Raw genomic sequence first — 26,422 nt, forward strand, 5'->3', positions numbered from 1 at the left:
TCCGTGACCCAGCAATAAGACGTGGATCTCGGTTGGCACCCTATCAGCTGTTTGACACTCATCGATTATTCGGACACGGTGCCCGTGTAAACGTCACACGGTACGCGGCGCTGTTCCACGCGCTCAGGACATCGAAAAGACATTTTGTTGTGGTTCCCCCTTGCTTCAGCATGCTAATAGTGGGCGGCGATGGTGTAGGTACAGCACCACCTTCAGCCGCGTAACCTTGATTTACATCTGACTCATGCGCAGTGTGTCTTGGATACGCTGTGCTTCCCTTCCAACACTTGTGTTAATTGACAGTCGTCTGCGTTCTAGACAGTTCGGCCTTTTCATACCTTGTTTCCCCTACATATACGAAAAGTGTCTCCTTGCTAAATGCCAAAACGTGCTCTCCCCTAGGGCGCACTGCGCCCCACACTGGCATCAGCTGAGCGTGAAATTATATCCAAGGTCATCACGAACGTTGAGCCCGCCGTATGTGCAAATGTCACGTTAGTCCACACCGCCGTCTGTGCTGCTTGCCTGACTAAGAAATGTGCACACACCGAGGGACAGGCATAGCTCCAAATTTAGCTGTTTGGCATGCGCAGCTCTCCGCACGTAAAATTGCCGGCCATCTCCAGCCCACTGCCATGGCTGCGTAGAAGTGGCAAACGTATCAGAGTCTTTTTTGAAACTTTCATAGACATCCACCATCCGCCGTTTTACCTTACTTCCCGCTGTATTCTGCATAGTCCCGACCATCACTTACGGGCTGGATATTGCGTCAGCCATGAACGGGCCCAAGTGGCTCGTGGTGAGGGCCCCCGTCCGAGCAGCAAGCATGTGCCCCGCGGGGTGGTCCCTGCACGGGCTAAACCTCGGCGGTTGAGCCCCAGGTGCATGCAGTCCCCCTCCCCCCCGCACACCCCACCGTTCTCCATTCTCCCTTATCCCATAGACCTGAAATGGGCATTACTGATCAAAAAGGCTCTAAGGTAACTAGCCAAATAAACAGACATGCACCAGTGCGAAACGCCGTCGGTGCGGTTGACCATCCCCTTATGACGACATGCACACCTGCAGAGTGTTTACTGACCTGCTGCGTATGGTGCGGTATGGCCGAGTGAGGTCGCTGACCTGACGACGCGTGACCTGCCTCTCCGTGCCGCAGAGGTGGCCTGCGGGGAGCTGGAGCGTCCGGATGCCACGCTCTCCGTGGTGACCTCTGGCCACCGCGTGGGCGACACGGCCCAGTACCGCTGCGGCCTGGGGCGCCGGACGGTTGGTGACAGCGTCCGCACGTGCCAGAACAACGGAGAGTGGAGCGGCACCACGCCCTCCTGCCAGTGTGAGTCGGGACGAGCTGGCGGCCGAACTGCACGCCCAGTGCCGCACGCAGCTCGAACTGGAAATAAATGGGGAACTCCTGACTCTACGTCGTGTCTGCGGCGGAGCCGAGGGCAGGATGGAACAGGCCGCATGTAGACCTTCTGTGGCTAAGGTCTACACACAGCCTGCTCCCAGTGACCTGGTGACCTCGTCCAGTGGTCCTCCATGCCTCTGTGAAGTGGTTCTGCTCGTGATACGATGATCACCCGGCCGGATGACCCCCCACCAGCTCGCTCTCCGCAGGGGTGGACTGCGGTCCGGTGCCGGCCGTGGAGAACGGCCGCCTGTACCTGGTGAACCAGAGCACGGAGTACGACTCCCTGGTGGAGCACCACTGCTTCCCCGGCCACGAGCGGCGCGGACCGTTCCGGCGCCGCTGCACCGAGACGGGCCGCTGGTCCGGGGAGACCACCACCTGCGTCCGTGAGTCGTGCTCGGTACCTCCATCAGATGACACCTGCATATTGCACATTGCACCCACATCTACAACCTCAGAGTGTCGTTCTTACTAGAGGTCACGAAATTAGTGTTGCTGTGCGGAGGACTGTGAAGTAGCGATGTCGTCGCTGATTAGAGATGAATGCTGGAGGTCCGTGACAGAAAAAAGAGCAGCCGTGAGCTTGTGCTTCAGCGCCCTCCTGCGGCAAGGTCACCGCCCGCACGCCACCGCGCTCTAACTCCTACATGCCACCTGACAGTGAAGAACCAGACATCTGCAGTGCCGCCACCGGCGGGGGCGGCGGTGGGGCTGGAGACGAGCCAGACTGAGGGCGCGGCAGGGCGGGCGGGTCCAGCCGCCGGGCACGAGGACGCGTCAGCGGCCCGGCGTACCACGGCCGCCTGGACCGGCGCCGCCGTCCTCGTCTTCCTGACGCTGGCCGCGCTCGCCGCCGCCTACTGCTTCCGAATGTGAGCCGCAGGGATGCATGACGTCCGCGGCCGCTAGGGCTGTCAGCCGGCCGGGTCCGCAGCCGCTGGGGCTGTCGGCCGGCTGGATCCACGGCTGCATTGGCTGCCACCCGGCTAGGTCCGCGGCCGCCAGGGCTGTCAGCCGGCTGGGTCCGCGGTTGCTCGTTGCCGTCAGCTGCTTGACAGTCATGTTCAGAACATGGAGGGTGACGGAAATAAGAAACACGAATGCACGATGATTTGTCGCGAGATACGTTCAGTCTGTGTGGCTGCAAGGGGACGTTTACGGCAGAGGTATATTGAGAATGGTTGTGCTATTTTCGCTGTCATACTTTAGTCACGATCCCAACCCGTTGCCCAGATTCATTTGCATACGACCATGAAGTTGCTGCCGTCGGCGTCTACCTTTTCCAACATCCCCCTCCCTCACGGCAGGCGTCGGGAGGTCATGAAGCAGGAGAGCGCGCACGGCATGAAGACGCTGGCGGTCCGGAGCGGGCCGGTCACCAGCCTTCCCGGCTACTCAAGCCCGGTGGACGGGCAGCCGACGGCGCTGCAGGCGCGCCCGCTGCCCTCGCGGCCCGACGAGGAGGCCATCTACGCCGAGGCCGACAGCTTCTCCTCAGGGCCGGACAGCTTCACGTCGGACGTGCCGGAGCGCACCTACGCCAACCAGGACGCCACCTACGTCAACGGGCTCCAGCACAGCGGTTACGGAAACAAGCTCGGCGGTCCGGGCGACGTGTATCAGAATGGCGCGGGCGACGCGGGCGCCACCTATCACAACGGCGGTGGCGACGCGGGCGCCACCTGTCACAACGGCGGTGGCGGGGCGAGCGTGGACAATCAGAACGGAGCGGGCCATCTCAACGCCGCCTATCAGAACGAGACTGGCGACGCGAACGCCACCTACCAAAACGGGACTGTGCAGGACAGTGGCGCGGGTGACTCGAAAGCGGCGCGCGTGCCCGCGGCGGGCGACGCGAGCGCGACCAACGTGAACGGCGTCCGTCCGGCCGAAGGGGCGCCGGATGGCGTCAGCAGGCCGGTGACCGTGAACGGTATGCAGATGTAGTCTGCGCAGCCGCCGCCGTAGAGTCTGCGCAGCCGCCGCCGTAGGGTCTGTGTGGCTGTCTGCAGTCCGCGTTACTGGCTCTGAGGAGTCTACGTGACTGTGCAGTCTGCGTGACTCCGCGGAGTATGCGTGACTGTCTCTGCGAAGCCTGTGTGACTGTCTCTGCGTAGTCCGCGCGACTACCTCTGTCGCGTCCGCAGGACCGGCGCCGAAAGTCTGTGCGTCCGCCGGCCCGCGCGCCCGCCGGCGGTGGGTCGGCGCCGCCGCCTGCCCCGCGCCCCGCCGCCCGGTGAGGAGGTGCGGATGGGGACCGGACAGTCGACGTCTCCGCAGGCGGGCAGCGAGACTGGTATGTGTTCCAACCCCGGCAAACGGAGGCCCGTCTCCGCGTGATAGCTCGCCATAGACCACTCGTCCGTCTCTCCAGTCGTGCGCGTCGATGCACCGCACTCAGCACCCAAACTGCAGCGTCCACTCATCGGGAGGTGTGCGTGAAGACGCGGTGGGATCCAATCGCTTCCCAACGTGCGGTTGTTGCCACGGAATAAGTCATCCATGAGTGAATAATACATGAACATGGTGGCATGTACACACGATCACGTTTTTTTTTTTTTTGCCTGGGACGGGTGTTTCACACATCCACATCTCGAACCGCATTGAAAGCCACGCGACATTTTAGCGCCGCGCAGTGAATTCCAAGCCGACCTGATCGAGCGCACGCACGCCTGCAGACAAACATCCAGTTTTCCACCAAGATGAACAATACAGTCCCGGCCTCCAGCTAACCAATCAACATTTATGGAATTATGAAAGGGCTATGAAAATGACTCGGTACTCGCACTCGTAAGCTCATCACAAAAATCATTCGGCAAACTTTGAGCCAATCAGTGCCACCTTCATCACATTATTTCCGATGATGAGGTGCTGTCATATGAATCCGAAGACACAATGTTGAAGGAAGGCATCAGGAACCACGAGCGCAGCTGTTTCATGATATTCTAAATTTAAGCTGGCAGGGCCACACGAATCTGGTGGGGATCCGGGAAATGACTGGGTCAATACGATCCATGAAGTGCGGGTAGGCTCATATGCCCGTAAAGTTTTGGCGGTGCCCCAGGAACGGACAGAATCCAAGACCTACAATTTAGTAAGCAAAATCAGCGCAGCTGGGTGGAGCACCACAGGCATTAGTGTTGGCGACGTGGGGAACGACCAGTGCGAGACACGTAAAAACACGTACGGAAAAACACTTTCGGCGTATACAGTTTATTCAGCTGATAAAGCGTGTACCTAAGCCAACAGTAGTTGTGTCCCCATTGCTACAAGTTATGGTCGGGACCCTCGGCCACAAGGATGTGATCAAAAGACTGGAGATATGCGACAAGAGCTTTACTGCTATGAGCCGCGCTGTCATCGGTGTAATATACATATACACACACGAAATTTGACGGACTTCACAACCATGCGATTACATGAATAAACGTGACGTAACAGTAACAAGCACCTGAACACCTCGGAACCAATAAGCCACAACAAATGAAACCAAATGTCAGGGTAACAGTGAACTTTGGAAATAAAGCCCGTGGTCGGAGAATCTCTTTAGATAGAAACCGCTCAACAAGTATCAGTCCGTCTCGCTTTCCCAAGAACAAACAACATATAGATCATACCCGTGCCCTGCAAACGCGGCCACAACAAGCTGAGGCCATTCCTGCTTCAAATGCACGTCGGGAAAGAGCGCGCCGCCTCTGTCCCTGTATACATCACTGTCGTCATGGCAACCGAGGCCAGCGCCCGGCGGCGTCCATGCGTCCGTCGCTGAACCGCCGGCTAGCTCCCACCCTCGCGTAACAAACTGCCTATCACAGCACGTAAGGCACCTCCAGCGTGGCGGCCGCCGCGACGCCGCCGGCCCGGCCGCGGCAGACGTCACCACGCTGTCCACGGGGCGAGCGGAGCTCTCTCTGAGGCGAGCCCCGCCTCCCGCGGCGGTGGCGCCACGGCGGGTCAGCGTCGTGGGTCACCGCTCACCACAGACCCCTCCACCGACCCGCGCACGGGTCAGCGTCGTGGGTCACCGCTCACCACTGGCCTGCTCACCGACCCGCGCACGGGTCAGCGTCGTGGGTCACCGCTCACCACAGACCCGTCCACCGACCCGCGCACGGGTCAGCGTCGTGGGTCACCGCTCGCCACTGGTCCCGCCCACCGACCCACGCTAGGGTCAGCGTCGCGTTCTGTCGTCAGACCAACACGCGCACGCGCAGCTGCCGGCGCCCTCATGGCCACCCCTGCTGGAGACCCGGTGCGGCCCTGACCCAGCACGCCGCTGCTGCCGGCGCAGGTGCGGCGTTCGGGCGGCTCGGTCGCGGGCCGGCCCTTCACTGGGGGCCGCCAGACCACAGGTGCAGGTAGCTGGCCCAGCCCTGGTCCCTGCCGCCGCCCGCTCCAGCAGCCTCGCCTGTCGCCGTCAGTCGAGCCGTGTCAGTGCTGCGACACACGCTTGGCCGCGGCCGCACGTGCCGTACAGTAGAGGACTGGGTCGTTAGCCGACGAATGGGCCGATGACACAAATGACAGTGACACCAAGTGTGAGACATAACACAGTGAGTGGCAAATGACTGACAGAAAGACAGGCCAGAAACGGCTAACAATTTCCTCCACGAAAGAAACAAAAGTTTAAGTAGCTAGCGCGCTGCAAACGATTGCAAAATGGCATAGAATGTATTATTTCTGGCCCTGTTACGAGCGCGGTCCAGAACGCACGCCTCCACCTTCTGCGTTGCGTCGCTGGCTTGAGCCGCTGAAGCGGACTGACGACGGCGCGCGGACCACTCACCGGCAGCCACCTGAGTGATCTGCGTGACCTCCTGCGGACTGAGGCGCAGCATGGTGGACAGCACGGGCACCAGGCGGCTCCGCTCGTCACCCTCCTTCAGCGTCAGGAACTGGAGAGGCGGGGCGCCAGGTCACGTGGACGGCACTAGAACAAAGCCGACTTCAGGGACACACGGCGCCGACAGTAACACAGCGCAGGCGGAGGGGCTGGCGCCTTGGTACGGAGGTACGGAGGCGCTGCACAGCCGAGGCACGCACCTTGACGATGATGTTCTTGAGGTACTCCATCTGGTTGAGGTGTTTCTGCCGCTCCTCGGAGCGCTCCGAGCGGCGGATCTCCTCCTTCAGCGCGTCACACAGCTGTCGGCAGAACCGACACACGTCAGCTGGCTGCTGCCCCGGCCGATAAAGCCGCGCACAGTCCGTCGTTGTCCATCCCATCACAACTCGGGCAGCCGACCTCGCTCGAACAGTCATCAGTCACGCTCACCTGACCCAACTGACCACCCACCAGTACACAGCACCGCACAACAGACAGGCCGTCAGCACGGCCTCGCCCCGCGCCACCCGCCGGCAGAGCAGCGAGCCGAGCGCCCGGCGGCGCCGATCGCACCGGACGGCCGCTCCCCTCCCCGGCAGAGCAGCGAGCCGAGCGCCCGGCGGCGCCGATCGCACCGGACGGCCGCTCCCCTCCGCGGCAGAGCAGCGAGCCGAGCGCCCGGCGGCGCCGATCGCACCGGACTGGCCGCTCCCCTCCGCGGCAGAGCAGCGAGCCGAGCGCCCGGCGGCGCCGATCGCACCGGACGGCCGCTCCCCTCCCCGGCAGAGCAGCGAGCCGAGCACCCGGCGGCGCCGATCGCACCGGACGGCCGCTCCCCTCCCCGGCCGCGGCGAGCCGAGCGCCCGGCGGCGCCGATCGCACCGGACGGCCGCTCCCCTCCGCGGCAGAGCAGAGAGCCGAGCGCCCGGCGGCGCCGATCGCACCGGACGGCCGCCCCCCTCCCCGGGCCGCCGGCGAGCCCACCTGCGTCAGCTTGGCATTGCCGGCCTCCGACTCGTTGAGCAGGGCTGAGAGGTGCTGCTCGGTGAGGCGGCTGGCGGCCAGCTCGCCCTCGACGGCCACCAGCCGGTCCCGCTCCGTCGACGTCAGCTCCGTGGCGTGGCTGACCGTACCTGTTGGACCGGGCGCGACGCTCAGACGCGGTGTCACAGACGGCGCGGAGACGGCTGCGCGGCGGGGCAGCACGCCGGCGGGAGATCGGGCAAGGGGGCACACGCCACACACTGAGCACTTGCGGGACGGGGTCGGTTAGGGGATCACGTGTGTCGCCAGAACAGACATGGTCAGAGGCGCTGCCGATTCATCGACACGCCGCGTGTCGGACAGGTCACCGGGCGGGACAGGTCGCTGGGTGGGACAGGCGACTGGGTCGGAAAGGTCATCTGGTGGGACAGGTCACCTGGTCGAACAGGTCGCTGGGTTTGACAGGTCATTGGGTGGGACAGGTCACCGGGTCGGACGGGTCACATGGCGGGACAGGCGACCTGGTCGAACAGGTCACCACGTCGGGTAGGTCACTGGGTCGGACAGGTCACTGGATCGGGCAGACCACTGGGTCGGACAGATGATCCTGGTAAGACAGGTTACCGGGTCGGACAGGTCACTGGGTCGGCCCGACAGACAGGACAGGTCACTGGGTTAGCCACTTGTCTCAAACGTTCAATATCCACAAACACGGCGCCCGTCGCGCCGCACGACGCTGGTCGGCGGCGCCGACACCCGGCCCGGCGGCGGAGCGCGATCGGAGCGGCCCGCCGCCGGTGCGTCACTCACTGGCCGAGTCGTCGGCAGAGCTCAGTAGCCTCTCAAGCGGCACGAAGTCGGCGTCGCGCGCCGGCGCCGGCTGCGGCGTCACGTTCTCTGAGCCCTGGCGGCACGGAAGGGAGCGGTCAGAGCTCTGGCGGGGCGCCACCGCCGCCGACACGTCGCTAGGTCTGACGGCGTCAGAGCTCCGACAGACCGGCGGTCGGCCACGGACGGCGCGGCCTACAGCTGCTCACCAGGGGCCGCCGAAGCCGACGACTCACGCCTGTAGACCACGGGGATTGGGAGGAGATGGCGGTCAGCGCGCCCGTCAGTGGAATGGCATGAGAAGGCTGGATGGCTTGACAATGCATGAATTTAGTACCAAACGATCCAGCAATGAACCAGTCAGAACGACGCACAGATCGACTAACAACAGCCTGGTCCGAGTTCGCAAATGCGGTGGGCGCAGGTGAACGAAAGCCGACCGGTTCTCCGCTCACCTCAGCCGCCTCTCGCTCCATACTGGTGACATCTATCGGCGATGGCGGCAGCTTGTGGTGCGCCTGGTGGCCCTTGGCGGCGCGGCGCAGCGTGGCGAGCTCGTCCTGACGGTCGCGGAGTTCGGCCCTCAGCGAGCTGACTTCCTCGGTCAGACGGGTCTTCACCGACTGCAGCTGCTCCTGCGTCTGCCACACGGAGCGGCGGGGTCAGCCAAAGGCACTCAGCTAATCTGCCGTGGAAACTCTATGCCGCAAAGTGCATCCATAATTGGCATGACAGATGCCACGAAATGTTTCCAATGCTGGCGAGCGCACTACAACAGTCACACTCACGCAGGTCGGGGGGAACGCACTAAACCATGGCTCCACGGGCGTCATTCCCTCACAAGCTCGTACAACGCCCTCACCTTCGTCTAGTTCAGTGTGCAGAGTGCAGGTGCAAATCCATGCCATTAGACTTCTGGCTTCCAGATGCCCCTCACCCACACACACGTTTCCGTGGCTGCCAACCCAGTGACCTTCGGCCCTGAACCCTGACAGCTGAACTGCTCTGCCGCTTTGTCACGTGCGAGGCGCTTCGCTTCTGGATTTACCGTCCCCCGACTCGATGCTGATTGGCCGATCTTGGGCGAGGGGAGGAGCGACGGGCAGTGCCATAGGAAGAGTCGGAGGTCCCATACCACGTCAAATACCGACACCATTGCTCCGCCCCCAAGTGGTGGACGCTTGGTCGGCACCGTGCCGTGCCGGCCGCTGCCGCGTGCCCCGGCCCGCCTGTCGTACCGTCTGGCTGGTCTCGGCGCTGCTCAGCTGCAGTCTCAGCGCCCGGATCGTCTCCTCCTGCTGCTCCGCCCTCTTCGTCAGCTCCGAGCGCGCCTTCTCGAACTGCGGCCGGAGAGGCGCACACGTCACCGCCGGACTGCCTTCAAGGCCAAGCGGACAGCTGCTGCTCGCTTCGCTCTTCGCTTGTCAATAAATCATCATTGCTATCGACGTTGATACAGCTGCTGCACTAACGTCGATATCTATGATCTATTAGTTCGCCCCCCCCCCCCCCCCCCCCCCAATACAAATAAAACCACACACCTACACACGGCATCCATGTGATAGTCACCTTTCGGGAAGCTCCCAGTCCCTACCAACATGGGGCATCTACAGCGCATGCTCCCTTTAGTGAGCACAGCATCAGCAACCACGTGGCACTAACTCGGCACTTTTGGGCTACTGACAGGTCCAATGGTACATGGAAATGTAGCCATTCACGTCATAAGGTGCATTTTTCAAAACCTCGCGCCGGCGAGTGTGTCTCTTTCGTTCCCGACAGACCTTTAGTACACATCATTGACACGAAAACTAAGGGAATATTGCTACATTTTCCATCCACTGGCGCACTCGTGGTCGTCAATGTCACAGCACTACCCTAGCGACCTATGCCGCTGGGACCAGAGGACTGCGACTGTGCGTGTGTGGCGGTGACAGGCCACGTGCCCGTGCCTGACCGGACCGCCGCCGGCGAGGGCGCCGGAGCGGCCGCAGCCGCCGCCGCCGCCTCACCTGCTGCCGCCAGCCCGTCTCGGCGCGGCGTGCGTCCTCCGCCAGCCGGTGGTGGCGCTCCTCCAGCCGGCGCAGCTCCTCCTGCAGGGCGTCTCGCTCCGCCGCCGCCGCCAGACGCTCCTGTCTGCAGGCGCGCGCACAGCGGCCGCTCAGTACACTCCACGGCGCAGGCGCGGTGTCACGACTCCGACACAGCCTCGGGGCCGGCTCTGGGCCCGCCTCGGTCGAGACACAACAGAGGAACAGCATCGACACGTGCTCCGAACACGGACGACCCACGCTGGTATCGGACTGCGACACGACCACGGCGCAGCTCAAAACGCAATTCAGAGCCGATTTCTAGTCGGTCTGATTTAGGTTCATCCGCATCCGCACGCGTCTATTCATGGAAAACATCGCGAACCAGTGGTTTGTGAGTAAACAGTTCACTCATAGCCGTAGTTCCGGCACACAATACCGTAGAAATGTCACCCGTTTGAGAGCCACACTCTGGCAGACATGAGAACCGCCGGTGTCGCACCTGAGCTGCTCCACCTCGCGCTGCAGAGCTTCGATCCTCTCCTCTTTACTTCGCAGCGCCTCCCGCTCGTCTTCGTCCGCCTCCGCCTTCTTGGACATTTGGGCCTTCTTCAACACGGCCTTGGCGCGCACCTGGGGAAGCGGGTCACTCTCATAAGGCCGTGAAGGACCGGTCCTGGGAAGGTGGCGTTGAAGCAGAGTGAGACGTCGCTTTGCAGTCACATTTCAGCACGTGATAAAACTTCCCAGCCAATCCTCGAGGGAGGAGCGCTGCCTCCCACCAACTCAGAGGGCGTACCAAACATCGGCGATTCGTTTTCTTACGAATGGCGGTTGCCAAAAGTAAATTCCAAACAGCCCTGTCCACTGGTTTAATGTGTAGTGACAGCAAAAATGTGTAGTGCATTACATTCAACGAATTACCAACGTGCAATGACATGAAACCGAATTGCATACACCAGCTCCACAAACAAAATAAGCCAAGAAATAACCTTACAGCATTCTTTGCAATTACATTCAGTGCAAATCGGACGAGCGTACTGTCGGTCTTCACTGAAAGAGTCATTCCAGAATGTCACCGTCAGGTTAGGACTGCTGAGCCCAGTTGGGCGTCTCACATTCACCTTGTACTGGTCGAACTCCTGACGCAGCGCCTCCTGGTCGGCGCGCGCCGTCGACAGGGCGTCCTGCAGCGACGTCACCTGACTCTCCAGGGCCTCCACCTGACCGGGCGGAGTCACGCCGTGGTCACCCCGCGCCGGCGACGGTGCGAACAGCGCCCCTCAGTGGCGCACATGAGGCGAGCATGGGCACGCTCGGCATGACAGCGGTGACGACACGGACGCCGCCTTGACACTCATCCGAGGTGTGACTCAGGTGTTGTGTGGGGACAGCAGAGTTATCGGGGTGGAGCATGTGCGTTGTATTACCGCGCGCCCCTACCCCGTGCAGCACTGCTGATGTCCACCCTGAGCCGAGATATGCAACCGTTCGGAGACAATGGGTGCGACGTCCACCACAGAGGGACCACACGAGGCCTGCCCAGTCAGCCGTCGCCAGCTTCCTCGAGCCGACCTGGCGCGGCCCAGCCGTAAGTCCGCCCCAGCGGCGGTGGCGGCGGGCCCACGGGCCGGTGCGTACCTGTCGCCGCAGGGCGTTCTGCGTCTGGCTGAGCCCGGTGGAGCTGCGCGCGGCCTCGGACAGCGCCAGGTTCAGGGCCTCCTTCTCCTGTCGGACGCCGGGAGAGGGTCAGACCCGTGTCACCGGCCGGCCGGACGCCTCGTCACGCGGAACGGACGGATAGGACAGCTGACCCGGGACAGCACCATCTTCCGGGGACTGGCGGAGCAAGAATGCCCTTTGATGCCTGATTATCATGGCGCGAAACCCTCGGAGACTGTCGCAGCCAAAGCATCGGCTGTGCCTCGCCCTATCACTTATCCTTGCCATGTCCCACAAACATTACTTTGGACCAGACTGCGCTGAATCTCCGCATCCCTGAAAGCAGGCTGCTGACGTGGATTACCCGCACTAGCATGTCAGTCGCCACCGTGCGAAGCACAAGCCGAATCCAAATTGTTTAACTCGACGCCAGGGCAGCGCTGGCCGCTCACGCCCCCCCCCCCCCCCCGCCCCCGCAGGCGCGGCACCGCCGCCCGGCACCCGTCAGTACCTGTTTCAGTGTCTCGACGTCGCGCTTGAGGTCATCGGCCGCCCGCTGGCGCTCGACCTCGCGCGCCTCGAGCGCCTCCCTGCTGGCCATGGCGTCCCGCAGGCTGGCCTGAAACGGGGCCGGTCCTGTCAGGCCCTGCGGGGCTGCCGCCGGCCGGCCGTGACCGAGGCTCGACAGTGCAGCGGCGGGGCGCGCCGGCGGGACGCCCGCCCCAACGACCACGTGTCTTCAGCCTGGCACGCCACCGCCATCAGACCCGCCAACAAAATAATTATGCTCGATCGTCTCTTCACATGATTACTAGTCATCACCGACTCCGACTGCCGCGTGAAATAGAATGGAACTAGGCCAGAAGTCCCGTTCAGACCCGCAACTCTCCGCACACTGTCGTAAGCGGAAGCCGCAGCCGCCTGCAGCACGCTGTCCACGGCCAACCGTGGGCACCAGCGCGGGCCTGTCAGGTCAGGTCAGGTCAGGTCAGGTCAGGTCAGGTCAGGTCAGGGTCAGGGTGCGGTCAGGGCGGGGTCGCACCTTCAGCTGTCCCACGCGTCCCTGCTCCAGCTGCAGCTCCTCGGTGGCCAGCTGCAGCTGTTGCTCGGCCGTCTGATGCTCGTCGCCCAGGTGCTGCAGCTGCCGGCGCGCCTCGGCCAGCTCGGCCTGGGCGTGAGTCAGCTCGCCGCGCAGCTGCTCCGCCGACAGCTGCAGCTGCTCGCGCTGGCGGTCGTCCGCAGAGCGCTGGTCCCGCTCCAGTTCCAGCTGCCGGACGGCGTCGGGCTCAGACAGGGGGCGTTGCTGGGGCAGCAGTTCCCTGGCTGCAATGACTGACCGCGGCTCACTCCCGGCGCAACGTATGCGGTCATGAAAACTCGACAACGATTTGATGGAGAACAGTCAGACACTTAGGTTACTTGCGAGGGGACGGGACTAAAAACCTCAGTCATGTAGCACATGCATTACGTAAGGACCCTAAAAGTGAGTGCATATATGACACAGATGGGTGCATTTGTAACAAAACACATTTGGCAGACAAACGAATTCATAGAACATCACGACTCAACAGGGTACACGCAAATGATTGTGACGGTGCGGAACTGAAAGTTGTGGTGGCTGCCACCCCCTATTCCAGATACTCCTGCCACAGTGCCTCACCTGGTCCAGCCGCTCCTACAGCCGTCACTCATCTAATCCAACTGCTCCTGCAGGTGCTACTCACCTGGTTCAGCTGCTCCTGCAGTTGCTACTCACCTGGTCCAGCCGCTAGTCCTGCAGCTGCCACTCACCTAATCCACTCCTGCAGCTGCTACTCACCTGGTCCAGCCGCTCCTGCAGCTGCTACGCACCTGGTCCAGCCGCCCCTGCAGCTGCTACTCACCTGGTCCAGCCGCTCCTGCAGCTGCAGCCGGTCACGCCGCTCCCGCTCCGCCCGCGCCTCGGCCTCGCGCTGCCGTCCGTCCAGCCGGCTCCGCTCGGCCTCGGCGGCGGCCCGCTCCGCCGCCGCCGCCGCCAGCTGCGCCTCCAGCTCGGCCCCGGACTCGGTCAGCGACTGGCCAGCGGCGGAGGCGCGGCCGGTCAGCGGTCACCAGGCCACCGGAGCACGGCGGCCGCCGGGCGAGCACGTTGGGAGGAGATGCGACGGTTGAGCGGGAGCAAGGACCAAACGGCCGCCAGGCGAGCACGTTGGGAGGAGAGACGGCGGCTGAGCGGGAGCAAGGACCGAACGGCCGCTGGGCCCGAGCTGCCGCGTTTACAGCTGACGGTCTACCCCCAACGCGAAACGAAGCCCATGAAGGATAGCACGCGGAAGCTTTGCGTCAAAGTATTCGCGGCAATGCAAGATAGCGTGCGCGCTCACATCGACGATGCCCACACGAGCGTCAAGCGCAACCATCCACGCTGTGACGTCAAATTTGACTTGTGCGTTTGAAGTTTTGACGTAAACATTCGCCGATGGAACAAAGCGGCTCAAAGTCCCCCGGAACCAGGTGTCCTGGTTTCCGCCTGCTCAGCTTACCTGCGCGCGAGCCTCGGCGGCGCTCTTGAGCTCCTGCGTCTCGCACAGCTCAAGCTTGAGCTGGCTCAGCTGCTCGCCGGCCCGGGTCAGCTCGTTCCGCAGGTCACGGTCGGACGAGGTCAGCGAGTCGACCTGATCCTGCAGCCGGTCATAGCTGGCCTGCAGAGCCTGCGCAGACATGTGGAGGTCACGAGCGGCACCAGCGTCTCGCAAGGCGGCGAGGAGGGGTGAGTACACAGCGGCACCGGATCCGACTGGGTCAAGGTCGGCAGAGGCGGGTCAGGCTACAACGACAGGTAAACCAAATGGTGAAGGGTACTGACCAACAAGGGCAAGCTAGCAATATTTCAACGATATAGCCCACGCCAGGTAAAAACAATACCACGAATAGCAAGACGCGCCGGAAAGATCTGACTCGCCATACATAATGCCAGGGTAGGCGGCTCGTGCCCGACCATGCCTGACTGCCATCGGTGTAGCCTCCGGTCCTTCCCCTCCCCCATCCCGACCCTCCTCCACGGAGGCCACCCCGCCCACCTGCAGGTTCTGCGCCTGCACGCGCAGCGCGGCCGCCTCCTTCTTGCTGGTGCTCAGCTGGCCAGTCAGCTGACTGAGCTCGCCCTGCGCCTTCTGCCGCGCCTCCGCCTCGGCGGCGCTCTGGTTGGTCAGCTGCACCACCTTCTTCTTCAGCTTGACGGCCAGCGCCCGCAGCTGCGGCGAGCGAGACACGCCGTTGTGGTCGATGGACGTGTACCCAGCGCACGGCACCACGCGATATCGTGCGCCACGACTATGCAGCGAGCGCGAGTTGGCGTCGCTACGTCACAGTCGTGCTCGCCACACTGGGACTGGAAGCAGCCGGTGAAGCCAGGAGGTGACTAAAAACCCGACGAATCAAGCTCAGTCCCTGTGCTCTCAGAACAAGCAGACTCCAATCTCCGCCAGGAGCAGGTGCGGATCACTTCCCGACTTCCCGATGACGCCACGGTCCAACAACACTTGACAGGGGGTGTTGCGGTGGTGCCCCTGCACAGGTGTGACGTCACCAAGCCCCTCCCCGTCTCACCTTGTGGTAGCGTTCCTCGATGCTGTCCTCCACGTCGCGCATGCGCGACAGGTCGTCGGCCCGGCTGAGCGCTGTGCTGGTGCTCAGCGCCTCGCTCTGTGTCTCCGACTGGCGAGCACATGGCATGGGTTCAAATAGCGCCCGGCGCCCGGCACACACAGCTCGGGTTGAGACAGCGCCCGGCGCACACAGCTCGGGGTCAGACAGCGCCTAGCACACACAGCTCGGGTTCAGACAGCGCACGGAACACACAGTTCGGGTCCAGACAACGCCCGGCACACGCAGTTCGGGTTCAGACAGCGCCCTGCGCACACAGCTTGGGTTCAGACAGTGCCCGGCGCACACAGCTTGGGTTCAGACAACGCCCGGCACACACAGCTCGGCACACATGATACGGTTCACCAGACTTCAACAATGCTCCAGTGAGGTCAGGCGGGTTGGCATTTCCTCGGTAAAGAACCAGCAGAATTAATTTAACACCACGACACTTGTGAAAATGTTCCACTTCTTAGCATTCTGTGATACCAATTATTCAGTGATATATGCACACCATGCAGCGCACAATTCCAACATATAACAATAAAACCGAAAGCATCACTGTATATCCCCAGGTATGTATAACGGCCGCGCAGCGGTCGACATGGACGCATCACCATACATTCTCAGTACATACTGCACGGGTGCAAACGAGCCTACACATTGAGTTTATACCATAGTATGACCGGCCCAACCAGTACTCACCAGGTCGAGTCGGGAGCCGGTGCCTGACTCGTCGGCTTTGACTCGCAGCGAACCGCTCTCGGTGTCTTCGGCGCGCGGCGGCCGATTGGTCAGCTCTGCCACCCTCTCCCGCAGGGAGCCGCTCTCTCCCTCTGCCTTGGCCAGACGCGCCTGGACGGCCAACAGCTCCGGCTCCAGTTCCGCCACTCTGCCCCGCAGGGAACCGCTCTCTCCCTCTGCCTCGGCCAGGCGCGTCTGGACGGCCAACAGTTCCGGCTCCAGCTCCGCCACCCTCTCCCGCAGGGAGCCGCTCTCTCCCTCTGCCTCGGCCAGACGCGCCTGGACGGCCAACAACTCCGGCTCCAGTTCCGCCACTCTGCCCCGCAGGGAACCGCTCTCTCCCTCTGCCTCGGTCAGACGCGCCTGGACGGCCAACAGCTCCGGCTCCAGCTCTGCCACTCTGCCCCGCAGGGAACCGCTCTCTCCCTCTGCCTCGGTCAGACGCGTCTGGACGGCCAACAGCTCCAGCTCCAGCTCCGCCACTCTGCCCCGCAGGGAACCGCTCCCTTCCTCTGCCTCGGCTAGGCGCGTCTGGACGCCCAACAGCTCCGACTCCAGCTCCGCCACTCTCCCCCGCAAAGAGCCGCTCTCTCCCTCTGCCTCCACCAGGCATCTTTTAGTGTCCGCGAACTCCGATTCCATCCGCGCCAGCAGTTCCTTAAGGGCGTCGCGTTCCTCGAGAACCTCCGCCTCCCGCCGATCGACGGCAGCTTTCTGATCCCGCAGCTCAAGAAGCTTGGACTCGAGTGCGTGATTCGCGTCCTGGAGTTTCTCAATGCGGGACTGCAATGCATCGTTCGGTTTCTCTAGCTCTTGTGCTTGGACTTTACGAGTTTCATTCTCGTCTCGCACCACCGAATATTGTCTCTCCAGCGAGGAAACTTGGGCTTCGAGGTCCGCTTGTTTCACCTCCTTGGAGCGCATCTCCGCCTCAACCTCAGCGAGTCTCGACTGGAGGCGGTCCCGCTCCCCGCTAACCTCCTCCAGTTCGGTCTGGAGGGATTGAACACGAAGACGGAGCTCCTCCTCGCAGCGCTCCTGATCAGCGGGCCGGTTCAGCGGATCGCTGAGACTCGCGCACAGCCCCTCCGAGCCGTCTTGACGCGCATCAGCAACATCCTGGGCCTTCAGCTTGGCCTGCAGCGCCCGATTTTCCTCCTCAACTTGCTCCAGCCGGGTGCTGGCGGAGCTGTTGAGCTTCAGCGTATTCAGCTCCGACATCAGGCATCTGTTCTCGCGCTGCACGTCGTCCAGCTGGGCCAGCAGCACTCTGTTCTCGGTCTCCAGCTCCACCTGTCGCGCCTCCGGCGCGCCGCCGTGCTCCACACCTGCTGCGGCGTCAGTCGCCTCCGCGGCCGCACGCGGGGCCGGCTGGCAGACGGTCGCGACCCGCTGCACCTCCAACGGCTCCTCTCCCGTCACCGCTTCACCGGAACCATCCAGGTGAGTCCCTACAGTGACGTCACCTACGTCACCATCTTCTGCTTCCGCATCTAACCGCTTGCCCTCTTTGGACGCCTCCAGGGAATGTCCATGAATGCCGTTCTGTTCGCCATTCTCCATTGCTTTAATTTTAATATGTTCTGCTTGTTCTTCGAGCTCCTGTATCTTGAACTTGAGGGCCATGTTCTGCGCGTTTAAATCAGCCACTTTTGCGTCAGTTTCTTTCACTAGCTGCTCTCGATTATCGTTAAATGCATTGTTGTCTCTTTCCAAACCGTTTGCCTTTGCCTGAAGAACTCCAATCCGCTCCTCTTGGTCAGCTGATCTAGCTTTCAAGTCGGTGCAAAGCACTTCAAACTCATGCGCTTCCTTTTTGAGAGAGTCGTTCTGTTCGGTTAGCTCATTTACCTGAACTTCCAACTCACGTGCCTTCGTCTTGAACGCATCGTTCTGTTCGGTTAGCTCATTGGCTTGAACTTCCAACTCACGTGCCTTCGTCTTGAACGCATCGTTCTGTTCGGTTAGCTCACTGGCTTGAACTTCCAAGTCACGTGCCTTCGTCTTGAACGCATCGTTCTGTTCGGTTAGCTCATTTACTTGAACTTCCAACTCATGTGCCTTCGTTTTGAACGCATGGTTCTGCTCAATTAACTCACTAATTTGCGCTTCTAACCCATTCACCTTCTTTTCCATGGCATCACTGCGTGCTATTATTTCACTAATTTCCACCTTGTTGTTTTCTATAGTCCGATTCAGCGCAGAGACTTGTCCATCCAATTGGTCCCTCTCTGATGCAAGGTCATCTGCCCTTGTTCCAGCACTCTGCAGCTGCTCCAGTTTAAGATCCTTTTTCCTGCTCTCAATCTGCACACCATCGAGCGCCTCTCTCAGCGTCCCATTCTCTTTCTCCGCCGCATCTGTCATCTCCTTCAGACGGCCATTGTCCGCCTCCAGCGCGGACAGCGTCTCCTGGCGCTGTTCTGTCTCGCGCCGCGCCACCGCCAGCAGCTCCTCCAGCTGCGAGATGGCGCCGCCCCGCTCCTTCAACGTCTCGTTCATGGCGTTCATCTCCTCCAGCAGCTGGGCGCCGCGCTGCTGCAGCTCCAGCTTGTCCGTCTGCAGCGCCGCCAGCGCCAGCTCAGCGTCCGCCCGTCCCGCGGCGGCCGTCTCCAGCGCGGCCGTCAGCGCGGACAGACGGCCCGCCGCTGCCGTGAGCGTCCGCTGGCAGGCCGCCCGCTCCGCCTCGGCGTCGTACAGCGGCGCCGAGTCCACGGCACCGGGACTACCGGCGTCTCCGGGTCCGTCCGGTGGTCCGTCTGTTACGTCTCCGGTCGTGTCATCGCAGACACCTGGAGCCTTCTCGAGTGCCGGGGCGTCTTCTCCGCTACCGTCGGCGGCTGCGCTCGACGCGTCGACCTCCAGCGCCGTCAGCTGGCTAGCCAGCTGGCGCACGGCCTGGTCACGCTGCCGGAGCTCTGTCTCCAGGCGCCGCTCCAGCTCCGCGCGACCCTGGCGCACCTCCTCGAGGCCAGCGACCATCCGCTCCAGGGCGGCCTGGTGACCGCCGGCCTCGGCCGTCAGCCGCGCGTTGTCCTCCCGCAGCTGGCGCAACGACAGCTGCAGCTCCGCCTCGCGGCCCGCCTGCTCGTCTACGCGCGCCGCGCTCTCGGCGCTGGCCCGCTCCAGCGCCGCGCAGCGGGCCGCCTCCTCCTGCTGACCGGCGCCGAGTTCGGCCAGCCGCTCGCGCAGCGCGGCGCCGCCCTCGGCCTCCTCCTGGAGCTGGGTCGCCAGCCGCTCGGCGCGGGCCCGCTCCTGCTGCAGCTGCTCCCAGACGGCGCCCGGCGACAGACCGGCCGCCGCCGCCTCGCCTTCCTCCGGCCCGTCGGCGGCGGCCGCGGCCCGGTCCGCGTCCCGCTCGGGTGGTGGCTCCGTCTGGCAGGCGGCGGCCTGTGTGGCGTCGCCTCGCTCCGTCAGGGCGCGCAGCGCGGCCAGCTCCTCAACAGCCTCGCGCCAGCGCACCTTGAACGTCTCGGCCATCTGCTTGAACGGCAGCAGGTCCTCCTCGACGGCGGCGGCGCGCGCCACGAGCGTCGCCTCGGCGTCGCGCCGCTCGCGGTCGGCCTGCTCGAGGCGGGCGAGCAGCGCCTCGTTGTCAGCCTCGAGCCGGCGGCTGGCGCGCTCCAGCCCGGCCGCGGCCGTGTCCCGCTCGTCCAGCTCGGCCCGCAGCGTCCGGCGCTCGGCCGCCGCCTCCTCCAGCTGGCTCTGCAGCCGCGACAGCTGCGGCGCGGGGCGGTGGGTCAGGCCGGGTCACAGTACCGGCAGCAGGTCACCGGCTAACACGGACGCGACTGCTAGGCCAGAAAGCTAACAGATCCTGACACGTCGGAGAAAACAGACGGCAGGTCCCCGACCGCACGACCAGACCGAGTCGGAGACTGCACTGAACAGGACGGGAACGTCAGTGATCACACAGGAGGGAATACACCACAAGTTCCCGATCACAAGAACCAGGCCGAGTCAGAGACGGCGGGGATCAGAACAGGGACGTCAGTGATCACACAGGAGGGAATACATCACAGGTCCCGGCCACACGAACCAGGCCGAGTCAGAGACCGCAGGAATCAGGACAGAGACGTCAGTGACCACACATGAAGGGAACACATCCCGGTTCACGGCCACACACACCAGACCGAGTCGGAGACCGCACGGAACAGGACGGGAACGTCAGTGATCGCACAGGAGGGAATACGCCACAAGTTCCCGACCACACACACCAGGCCGAGTCAGAGACCGCGGGGATCAGGACAGGGACGCCACTGATCACCCCGCTCGGGGCAGATCGCGGGAAATATCCATCAGGCCACCCCGTGACAGGTCACCGACCGCACAGTGACAGGTCACCGACAGCGAGTGAGAGACAGGTCACGGACCATATGCACCAAGGCAGGTCAGAGACCACGCACGCCAGCGCGGGTCCGAGATCACAGATACTAGAGCACGACGGAGTAGACCTGTGTGAACAGATTCACAGCAGCTACAGAAAATAAGGTCACAGTGCCTGACCAGGAGCAAAGGCCAATCACAACAGCCTACAGTTCCATTGAGATAATGGCAATACCACCACGGAAAGTGACACACAATAGAGCACGGGAGTGCCACTGATATGCACATACCTGTTCATCAAGATCATTCTTTTCAGCTTTGAGTGTTTGCAAATTGGCGTCCTGAGACGACTCGTTTGATATCAACGCTTGTCTGAGGACCTCGGCTTGCTTTACGGCATCTGGAAACGAACGATAAAGATGTCTTATGCATGAAGTAAGATTTTCCACTATTTCTATTTGGTCGTGTTTTTAATGTCATGCAAGAAAAAGGGCGATGCGCTAATGTCGACAAGTGTCAAGTTAAATATGGTCACTTTCGCGCTCTTTTTGGTCGTAGTGCAACGAAATATAGTGTTGTCATGTTGACAGTACTACTGCCACATTCTACCCCACCTCGAGGCCCCTGTTAAGGCTTCAATTTCAAATGGTTATTGCAGCACAAAGAGAGCACCCCCAGATTTACCTGTAAAGGCAAAAAGGCAATGAGCCCTGGTTTTTCGGCACCGAAATATCACATGAAAAAGAACCGACCCTCTTCGTCTGGCCATGCCTCATAGATAGACAGGCGAGAGATCTCTTGGGTCCATTCTGATCTGAAATAGAGTTCCTAACTAAACATATTCAAAACTGCTAGTAAAAACCAGAGTGGGAACTGAATGTCCAATTTTACAACCCAGGAAGGAAAACATCCTGTGGCCGGGAAAATGTCCCTCGGCCTCATCAGTGGTTACACACAAGACAAATATTAAAAGCTTGAACATGATGCACAACACTGGAATCATGCTTGATCGTTTGAATCAATATGCATGCACCTGATTGCTTCGGAGTATGCCATAGCCAGGTGGCAACAGCCTCTTAAAAATCGCATTTGGTGGAATTGAATAGAAAGCAAACAACGGTGGACTTTGGTATGTGATCCCTTTCTCTCATGAATGACAATCGATTGACACTAGTTGCACTGGGTAAGGGGCATGTAAACCTACAGGCATTTCAAGACACCTCAGATCGGGTTGATGCCAAAGCGTGCTAGTCATGCTGTGCATTTTGCTGAAACAGCGCATCACCGCGTCCACCAATCGCAAAAGTTCGGCTGGGCCGGGCCTTCACATGTAATGCCATTCTTGGTTTGAATCCCAAACTGAAGTTGCTCAGCACCCATAAGATGTCAGAATAGCTGTGTAAAGTTGCTGTTTCCAGATTTTTACAGCACTCAACATGAATGCCTGATGCTATTTGGAGAAGCTACAGTTAGGTGCCTGTTCACATTTTACAAAGCATGTTTGGTTGCTTGCAAAAATACAAACATCATCCTCCTACATAGTGCAAAGGTCATGCAGAGGTAATTGAAAGCCCTTTCTAGTCACATCCCTAGATATCCCTTAAATAAAATTATAGAAATACAATGAACAAAAGAAGACCACCTAAATAATATGCCAAAGTAATAGCTAACCTGTTAAACAGTGCCCTCTATTCACCCCTACTTCCATAAGTCGATCTCTGCAGTAATGGGGCTTACCATCTTTTGCCACTTTAGCCTTGTGGGCAATAGAGAGCAGTGATCTGCATCTCTGGATGAGCTCTTCCCTTGTGAGTGCCTCGATCCTGGCCCTGGTGGTCGGCGTCGTCACCCCCGACGCAGGCAGGGAGTCACCGCAGTCCTACCATGGCGAGACCCATGTTGACATGGTGTCACCACACCAAACACTGACAGGATCCATTGGCTTTGCTTCCAAAATGGCCAAGAGACTGGACTTATAGTTTTGTTAGTAGACTGAACATTTGTAAAGATACCATCTGCCAGCCAATACAACCTGTTGGTTCCAGTGGCTCAGATGGTTAGTGTCTGCTTTAGGTTTACTCCACCATGGCATACAGGTTGCATGAGGCACTGGCTATCTTCTCCTGATTGAGACAGGCTGCCACCAGCTATGTTAAACATTGCATGATGTTGAAGGGCAGACAAATTGATGCACACCACAGCATGTTAACTTTGATGCCAGACATTCATCCAATCAGAAGCTTTGGACTGAACTTCAAAAACACAAACCGTTTTTTTAAAAATAAAAGTACTATTCAGCAGGTGCACCTACCACCTAACACTGATAAGCATTCACACTGCTCCAACCAGGTCCAGCAGCAGCCTTTAATGCCACTCACAGCTACTGTGATCAAACAATCATGGGAAGCATGGGATATTTGATCCGTTCATGTAGTAAGCATATAAGCAATCCTTTATTACAATTCCTCATGTACTTTCCAGAAAAAGGTGCTGTCAGAATACAGACAGGAGATTTTAGGGAACACAATATATCAAATGATACAGTTAACTTTCTTGAAGCAAAGATAAATGGTATCTGTGGGAGGCATGCAAATGTTCAAAGTAATGTGTCTATAGTACATACTTACACTCATAGATAAAGCCTGTTCTGTGAACTATGTGGTGCTGCGCATGAAATACATTATTTCATATTATTGCCGGCTGTGCTGCAACAAGAAAATAGGTCAGTAAGTCATGTTGGGTTAAATCAGCATATCAACTCTGTGATAGACCATTTCATGAGAAGCCACTTGTGGATCACATGTTGACATGGCGGAGGGGAGGGGGCAGTGGCATGGTTCCATCCAATACAGTGCAAAGGCACAATTCTCACTATGAAATCTTTGGTTCTTTATTACAGCACACACTAGATTTGCCATATGTTACCTTATGATGATTAGGAATTCAAAAGGCCACTAGGCCTGTCAATCACTATCCGAGTTCCCATTTAGGCAACCCAACAGTCTTAAATTAGGGATGCAGTTGGTGTGAGACATTGTGCATGATGTCACCCTAGTAAAAATTGAGCCTAGATTTAAAATGGTCCACTGAGGTTGATGATACATCTGCAGCATTTACACTAGATTTACATCACAGTAAAGACATTACCTTTCCCAAACACCAAACCTCAACTGACTTGCTCCATCTGTGGAGGAAATTCATACACCTACAAGTGCTAGTTAGCTGCTGCTTGGTTTTGATCTCACGAAAATCATAACCAAATACAGGTTACCACTTAATCTTGTTGGAAACATGTTTGCATATATATATATAAGTATATATATATATATATATATATATATATATATATATATATATAATATATATATATATATTTCAAAGGCAAAGCCTGTCAGTAGGTACCTTTCAGACAGTAATGATGTGCAATGAGGCAATGATCCATGTGTGCTGTATAAAGTCAGCTTGGCTTGCAAATATCAATACCACACAGTCAATCTCATTTATATTTTTGAAAAACAGAAGTGTAGTAACATAAACTATTACACAAGCACAAGACAGAAATAGGGGAAGCACTATAAATTGTAGCTGTTTACATTGTGGCTGGCATAGCACCAGAAAAAACCCAAAGATGGCCAGACTGAAAAAAATACACATTATGCCAAACATGTCAGGTGTGGCAACGACCTCCACACATGTTCAACACACGTAGATCATAATGCTGATCGTTCCATTTGGCTCAGCCAGTTGGAATCACCACCAGTTTCAGCACATAGAGAGCTTACATTCCAAGGTGTTTCAACAGTGTGCAGTACATTTCACACAAAAAAAGGCGTCAACATTTTCCACCCAAAAATGATTTGACAGTGCGGTACAATTTGGCTTGGTCAACGCTCGGCAACGCGAGCGCGACGTTCAACACACCGATGTCTCGTAAGCGTCCGGTTCATTGGATGGATCTCCTACCTACTGGCCATAAAATATTACATGCGCACGTCACGTACCATGCTATTCGTTTACCATCTTGCACGCGGTTGGCCTATCATCATCCTACGCACAATTCGGCCTTCCAAACAAATGACTGCAGGGACTGTTTGTTTTGTTTACGTGGAAATAACTGGTCGGCGCATAAAAGACATATCTACCGCGGTTGGTCTCTTCTGTGTTCGCTATTGGCAGCGGTTAACCGCATAATCAGGAGCCATGACGTCACAACAAGGTGTCTACACATTTTATGTGTGGTATAAACGTATTTTGCCTTACTACTCTGTATATGCTCACCTTATGCAGATGTGAGCACTATTACAATTTCGGAAACAGTTTGGCAAAAGGGTTATTACGGTTGACTGCGCATCAAGCCTCAATTAGCATAAGCATTACATATGCGGCTGATGCTCAGGTTTTCATGCGTTGGGTTCAAATGATTGTTTTTTGTGGGCATATAATAGTACCCCATGCAACGTAAAAAAAATGCCGCTTCAGCCACAGATTACGCTTAGTGGAGCATTGATTTCGTCACGATCTTATTATTAATATCAGCTTCGCCAGCGGTCCCTCACTTGATGACGCATAATTGATTTTTGTGACTATGCCAGGAGAAGCTGCCTAGTGCCTTTTATGTTTTACCCCAACGGCAACAGGCCGGCGTTGCCTTCTGCATTTTCTTGCTGTTCCGCGACAGCGCGCGGACGATGGTCGAGTGGCCCGAACCGTGTTACTTTATCCGATCCTCTCATCCTGTCTTTTTCATCCTGAATCCTCGCGACGCCCAGCTGATCTGGGGCAGGCTGCATGCATCAGCCATGAGTGGGCCGAGAGGCCTCCCAGGGGGGAACCCCGACCCAGGCCCAGCGCCCACCCCGGGGGTCCTTGCGCGGACTAAAGCTTGGCGGCTGTCCCCCCCCCCCCCCTTAGTCGCATGCAGTTCTGCTCCATCCTTATCCATTATCTTTCATTACATAGCCCTGAAATGACCATTTCTGGTCGAAAGGGCTCTAATCGAAACAATCAAGCAACCAAACGACGTTACCGTGGTGGCGAATATATATATACATGTGTGTGTGTGTGTGTTGTGTGTGTGTGTGTGTGTGTGTGTGTGTGTGTGTGTGTGTGTGTGTGTGTGTGTGTGTGTGTGTGTGTGTGCCATGCGTATTGCAGCGCTCTCGACAAGAAGTTAGCGTGTGTAGTAGTAATGCCTTGAGCGCTGCAAGCCTCCCGATACGTGAAATTCGTCCTGGAGTTGCAGCGCGTAATGTCAGTTATTTCAGTTATGGCATGTTACGCAGAATGTTAGCTAAGTTAGCTAAGTTTCTTGAGTTTTCTCACTTCATTCTTAGGCGCCATCTCCCACGCTGGCCGTCGACGCAGCTAGGAGTACTCGCTCCTCATTTTCAGCGATATCGTTATGCTCACCCGACGGATTTTTGACAGACACCAAACGGCAATCACGAGATTCCCAAAGCCCAACTTGCATCAAGGCAACAAACGCCGTGACTTACTCAACAATTGGGTGAAGTTCCTGCATGGTTTTTGAAGTTATGTGCTTGTTTGTGATGTTGTGTAATGCATACTGTTTTGAACTCGCTACGAACGTCAGTCAGCGAGGTAACAGGACCACTTCGTCGGATTAACGACGTTGATGAATATATCGCTTTGGTCGTTAAGTTAGCTGTGCGTTTAGCAAACGGTAGGGGGCGGGATTCGACCGTCTTATTTGCCTCCCGCGTTGATCCTGTTATTGGGCTTTGCTACGCGCCCAGCCGCTCAGTCTGCCCGGCGTCGCCCGCCTTTCATTCTAGCACGAAGGGCGGCCACGGCACGGCAGGCCCAAATAGTCTGGAGATACTGACTGTACTCAGCAAAACGACCTCACAAAAGAAAGTTCCTTGGGAGTAATACGGCTACCGGCAATAATCATGTTTGCTTGAATTAATTATGCGTGCCATTGTTGGTGGTGGCCGTTGGCTTATTGGCCCGCTGCACTGTATGGATTCG

At 58.8% G+C, this 26,422-nt stretch overlaps 2 protein-coding genes across 2 annotated transcripts; one reads left to right on the forward strand and one right to left on the reverse strand.

Moving 5' to 3' along the window:
- Positions 1–1,156: 1,156 nt before the first annotated feature.
- LOC119109270 (sushi, von Willebrand factor type A, EGF and pentraxin domain-containing protein 1) lies at positions 1,157–3,455 on the forward strand (the record flags this gene model as incomplete). Its single annotated transcript, XM_037232864.1, is given in 5 exon segments — positions 1,157–1,333; positions 1,618–1,797; positions 2,073–2,158; positions 2,645–3,074; positions 3,424–3,455. Coding segments are annotated over 5 exon segments (905 nt in total), but the record flags the coding sequence as incomplete, so codon positions are not given.
- A 1,120-nt stretch (positions 3,456–4,575) lies between these two features.
- LOC119109271 (GRIP and coiled-coil domain-containing protein 2) lies at positions 4,576–24,536 on the reverse strand. The gene is made up of 25 exons (XM_037232865.1): positions 24,433–24,536; positions 23,059–23,136; positions 22,169–22,310; positions 20,722–20,831; positions 19,796–19,825; positions 19,496–19,606; positions 18,965–19,102; positions 16,067–18,676; positions 15,326–15,433; positions 14,797–14,970; positions 14,260–14,427; positions 13,759–13,791; positions 12,780–13,004; positions 12,249–12,356; positions 11,717–11,803; positions 11,194–11,298; positions 10,529–10,708; positions 10,058–10,102; positions 9,287–9,388; positions 8,504–8,689; positions 8,031–8,124; positions 7,221–7,369; positions 6,455–6,556; positions 6,198–6,306; positions 4,576–5,819 (listed from the first exon to the last, which is right to left on the reverse strand). The coding sequence occupies exons 2-25, from the start codon at positions 23,062–23,064 to the stop codon at positions 5,740–5,742; spliced, it is 5,202 nt and encodes a 1,733-aa protein (XP_037088760.1). The 5' UTR covers positions 23,065–23,136; positions 24,433–24,536; the 3' UTR covers positions 4,576–5,739.
- Between the last annotated feature and the right edge of the window lie 1,886 nt (positions 24,537–26,422).

The sequence above is a fragment of the Pollicipes pollicipes genome, unplaced genomic scaffold (genome assembly GCF_011947565.3).
Source record: "Pollicipes pollicipes isolate AB1234 unplaced genomic scaffold, Ppol_2.1 Scaffold_7231;HRSCAF=8579_pilon_pilon_pilon, whole genome shotgun sequence".
NCBI classification, from domain to species: domain Eukaryota; kingdom Metazoa; phylum Arthropoda; class Thecostraca; order Pollicipedomorpha; family Pollicipedidae; genus Pollicipes; species Pollicipes pollicipes.

Bases quoted from the DNA above. Each gene is read 5' to 3' on its own strand.
- LOC119109271 (XM_037232865.1), bottom strand. The intron at 13,792-14,259 runs GTAAGCTGAGCA...GCCGCTGGCCAG, and splicing joins CCGCCGAGGCTCGCGCGCAG to TCGCTGACCGAGTCCGGGGC. The intron at 12,357-12,779 runs GTGCGACCCCGC...GCCCCGTTTCAG, and splicing joins GACGCGTGGGACAGCTGAAG to GCCAGCCTGCGGGACGCCAT.